Source organism: Histoplasma capsulatum, genomic scaffold, assembly GCF_000149585.1.
Source record: "Histoplasma capsulatum NAm1 scaffold_1 genomic scaffold, whole genome shotgun sequence".
Lineage (NCBI taxonomy): Eukaryota > Fungi > Ascomycota > Eurotiomycetes > Onygenales > Ajellomycetaceae > Histoplasma > Histoplasma mississippiense.
In genome coordinates this window covers 1,154,733-1,159,349 of record NW_001813982.1, presented here as the reverse complement: position 1 = coordinate 1,159,349, position 4,617 = coordinate 1,154,733, and the positions used below count along the sequence as shown (strand labels likewise).

The window sequence follows — 4,617 nt, the reverse complement described above, 5'->3', positions numbered from 1 at the left end:
CCATCTCCTACAACCCTGAATACTGACGAGTGTGACATCCCTCCAAGCTACATCATCGACCACTACGACCGCCTCCCCGCCCACATGGTCTTCATCCACCCCCAGCGCTACCAGTGGCACAACGACGACCCGCTCTACGACAACGTCCCCCTCCTCAGGAACCTCCGGCTGCCCTTCCTGGCCCAGCAGGGCTACCTCAACCTCCGCTGCGTCTGGCTGCTTGGCTGCCCCGTCGAGATCCGCCCCTTCACCGACATCCACCGCACGGACGTGCACGCCGGCGCTGCCTTCAAGGCCGGCTTCGAGGCCCTGTTCCCGGGCTCCCCCGTGCCCAGGGAGGTCGGCGTGTCCTGCTGCGCCCAGTTCGCCGTCACCGCCGCTCAGGTACGCAAGCGCCCGAGGTCGGAGTACGAGCATTTCCGCCGCTGGCTTCTCAGCACCCCGCTGCCGGACGAGCTGAGCGGGCGCATCTTCGAGTATTCGTGGCATAGTGCGTTGTCGTATTATCTTTGCTTTCAAGAATATATATATATATATATATATATATATATCGCTGACTGAATACACTTTTTTTATATATAATAGTGATCTTCGGCCGCGACCCCGTCCACTGCCCCACTGCGAGTGAGTGCTACTGCAAGCAGTACGGATACTGCAATCTTTCGTGCAGGAACATAGGCACCTGCGACGGCCGCTACACCATGCCCCCGTTCGCCTCCCTGCCGCGCGGCTGGCCCGATTTCGGCTGGGATGGGAAGCCGCGGCATCCTGGTGATCCGATTCCCGCGCGAGAGCCCCCAAAGCATTTGCAGCAGCCAGTGAGGACGCACCAGCGGCAGCAGCAGCAGCAGCAGCATCCACAGCAGAAGCGGCAGCGAGCACAGCAGCCCGCGACTGAATAACCCGGGAATAGATAGATGGATAGAATATATACATTTCATTTGGTGGTTTTCGGTTTTGTTTTGTTTTTTGCATTTGGTTTTTCTTTTCTTTTCTTTCTTTCTCCTTTTTTTTTTTTTTTTTTTCCCTGGGTAGAAAGGGAGTGAATGTACTTCCCGGTAAGCCAATGTTCCTCTACGTGTATTGTCCTGGCGTTCCCGGCATCTTGGCGTTCCTGGCTACAAGGGGTGGTTGGAATGCAACAAGAATCAACAAACTCACACATTTATGCCTTCGTGGCTATTTTTCCCATCAGCTCTGAATCTCCATCTCCATCTCCATCTCCCCCCAGTCGTGGCTCGTGCATGCATGAACAAATCAGTGAAATCAGTCAATCCCCTCGCAGACAGACAGGCAGCCCGTTTTAACTCAAAAAACAGCTCCAGCATCGTGCTGTTAATTTGTATTGAACGCCTAGCCAGCCATTCTCCCCCCCGTACTCCTCCGCCGCTGCTACGCGGTCTCCAATGGAAGTATCTGTATATATACATATGTATCTCTTTTAAATGTATGCATGGACAGCGGATGATGATGTTGCGAGGAGAGCGGTAAAGTTTCCGCCACGTTTGGTTTTCTTTTGTGGAATGTCAGCCACGTACGGTGGTACAATTTTTTTTTTTTTTTTTTTTTTTTTTTTTTTTTTTTGTATGATAGATATATATATAATCTACTATATTGGTTATGTATATTTATTATTATTGTTGTTGTTGTAGTTGTTGTTAATCGTACACAGCGTATATCCCTTCCCCTATACTCGCTAGAATGCCACGTGACCACGCCTATTTAAGCAGTGCTACAGTGTTACGCGCTGCTAGATTTAGTTACACCTTTTCATCAGAGTTATTAGGGTCATCTTCAGTGCCGTCATATGCTTGGTTTATAGGGTAGCCTAACTAGCCATTTTGGGTGTTCTGGATACGATTGGAAGAGGTGAATGCGAGTCGAGTGCTAATGGACGCAGACGAAATTGGTGAAAATGGATCCAGGTCACACAAAGTTACCAGCATGGATGTATATTAATTAATTGACAAACACATCATATGTCCGTCATGGGCTATGCGGAGCTGGAATCCAAAAGGAAGAGCGGAGTGTTGTTTCTATGTTATTTACCAAGTAACTAACTAACTAACTAGCTAGCAGCCGAACATGCCAGGGCTCTTTAGTTATCCCTCGGCTTGTCGTCAGGTACCTCTCCAGTATCTTTCCATCTCCATCCTCACTTACGACCCAATTCAACCCAACCCAGTCCTCTCCGGGACACCTTCCCAGCCCCTTCGAAGCGCGATAGCGGTATCCACGCATCTCTATCTCTCTCTGTCTATGTCTCTGTCTCTGTCTTTGTCCCCGCCCCTCTCTCCATCCCCTCCCCTCCCCGCTCGAGACGGTCAGGTCGGTTGCTTGGTATATTCATTCCGGGGCGCGCTTGTGGTACGTACTAGTATATCTGCGCATCTCAATGGGCGTGGTGCTGTTGGCAATTCTGTCAGATGAAGATGCCGTGGCCGTGGTGGTGGCTTTCGGTTCGGTTGATTGCTCATCGTTGCTAGGCTTTGCGGTGGTAGGCGTGAAGCGAATAACGACGGCGTCTGGCTTGGGAGGACGAGGATATACATATACATATACATGTGTGTGTGTGTGTGTGTGTGTGTGCGTGTGTGTGCCGTTGACGATTATCAAATTGGATAAACCCCCTCCAATTGATCGCCATCCACCGCTCGAAATAACTACCAGAACGGGCCCAACAACTTCCCCTCCTTCCTCGGCATCCTTACCCCCAACCTAAGCCAACTCGGTTCCTAAAAAATTTACATTCCCCCCACAATGCTCCTCATCGGCCTAACCGGCTCCATCGCCACCGGCAAATCCACCGTATCCGCCCTCCTCTCCGCCCCGCCCTACAACCTCCCCATAATCGACGCCGACCTCCTCGCTCGCAAGGTCGTCGAGCCCGGCACCCCCGGCTACCGCGCCATAGTCGATTACTTCGGCCCCACAACCCCCGACCTCCTCCTCCCAGACGACCCCGACGACCCAGATGACAAACACAAGCCAAAAGCAACAACCCAAGCCCACGGCCGCCCCTTGAACCGCCCCGTGCTCGGCCGGCGAGTCTTCGGCGACACCGCGGAGCGCAAGCGCGACCGCGCCGTGCTCAACCGCATCGTCCACCCGGCCGTTCGCTGGGAGATCTACCGCGCGCTGCTCCGCCACTACCTCCGCGGCCACTGGGCCGTGGTGCTGGACGTGCCGCTGCTCTTCGAGAGCGGGTTGGATGCGCTGTGCGGCACCGTCGTCGTGGTGGGCGTGTCCGACGCCGCGGTGCAGGTGGCGCGGCTGCGAGCGCGAGACGCGCATCTGAGCGCGGAGGATGCGGAGGCCCGCGTGAAGAGCCAGGGCGACGTGCGGGGGAAGGTGGCGCGGGCGGAGGCGCGGGGGGGCCTGGTGGTGTGGAATGATGGGGACCGCGCGGCGTTGGAGGCGGCGGTGCGCGAGGCTATGCGCACGGTTGCGGCGACGAGTCCGCAGTGGTGGGCGTGGGTGCTGCTGCTGGTGCCGCCGCTGGGGGTGGCGGTTGCGGCGTGGAATTTGGCGGTGAATTATCGCGGGAGGCGGAGGTGGGAGGAGGCGGAACGCGTGCGGCGGGCGAAGCTGTGACGTTAGTCCTTGTGTACCTTTTTAGACTGTGGTGTATTGTTATCTATGTATTAGTGCGTTGCTGTTTCCTCGCACGATAATATTGTGTTTGGGGTCGTTGTGTAAGCTATTGTGTTATTGTGTGAATATTGGGTATATTGATTGATTCGCCCGCATCTACCGTTTTTATAACTCTCTTGCAAAGCTCGTAGTAAGACAATACAGTTACTAGTCTATCCTACTCCTACCCTACACAAGACAAAAAAAAAAAAAAGCTCAAGCCAACGCCACTCCATATCCCACAAATACCAAATACCCCATCCATCCATCCAACACCGCACCCTGAGTGCCGAACGAAACGCACAGACAGCATTAACGAACAGAACAACCCCCTCCCCCCAGGAACCACAAGAAACGCAGCTCATTTCAACGCCCCCTCCCTCCCTCACAGCGCAAATTCACCTCCCCCTTTCCCTCCCCTTCCCCCTTCCCCTTCCGAACTCCGCCTTCCCGCCTCCACCCTGCTGGTTCTGCGCCCGCTTGTGCGGCTGCTTCTGCTGGTTTTGCGCCCGCTTGTGCGGCTGCTTCTGCTGGTTCTGCGCCCGCTTGTGCGGCTGCTTCTGCTGCTGCTGCCGCCGCTGCTCCCCCCTGTCGACGCCGCCGGATATACTCGTCAGCCGGCTGAGATCGACGACCCTGTCGCCGCCGCCGCCGCCGGCGGATTTGCGTTTCTTGTTGCTCTTGTTGTTCTTGTCGTTGTGTGGGTCCCAGCGCGTGTTGTTGGGTGCGTTTTTGTTTTTGTGCCTGTTGGTGTTTGTGTTTAGAAGGGCGGAGGGGTCGGAGGGGCCGGGGGTTCTGGTGCCGTGTTGGTGGTTGTAGTTATCGTCGTCGTCGTCGTCGTCGTCATTGCTCTTGTTGTCTTCATCTACTCTGTCGACGTCAGCGTCTGTGTCCGCCCCCGCGTCCGCGTCTGCATACGCACCGTGCGAGCGAGTTGCTGGGGTCCCTGCTACCGCAATAGAAATATGGTTAGAACGAGAATAG

The 4,617-nt window shown here is 55.1% G+C and overlaps 2 protein-coding genes across 2 annotated transcripts in view; both read left to right on the top strand.

Moving 5' to 3' along the window:
- HCAG_00340 (conserved hypothetical protein) overlaps positions 1 to 902 on the top strand; it is a gene marked incomplete at both ends in the record, with an annotated part of 1,653 nt that extends 751 nt beyond the window's left edge. Inside the window, 2 exons of the mRNA XM_001543244.1 lie at positions 48 to 490; positions 586 to 902. Coding sequence (XP_001543294.1) covers positions 48 to 490; positions 586 to 902 — 760 coding nt within the window. The remainder of the gene's footprint in view (positions 1 to 47; positions 491 to 585) is intronic.
- A 1,858-nt stretch (positions 903 to 2,760) lies between these two features.
- On the top strand, positions 2,761 to 3,594 carry HCAG_00339 (conserved hypothetical protein; the record flags this gene model as incomplete). Its single annotated transcript, XM_001543243.1, has 1 exon — positions 2,761 to 3,594. The coding sequence occupies one exon, from the start codon at positions 2,761 to 2,763 to the stop codon at positions 3,592 to 3,594; it is 834 nt and encodes a 277-aa protein (XP_001543293.1).
- Between the last annotated feature and the right edge of the window lie 1,023 nt (positions 3,595 to 4,617).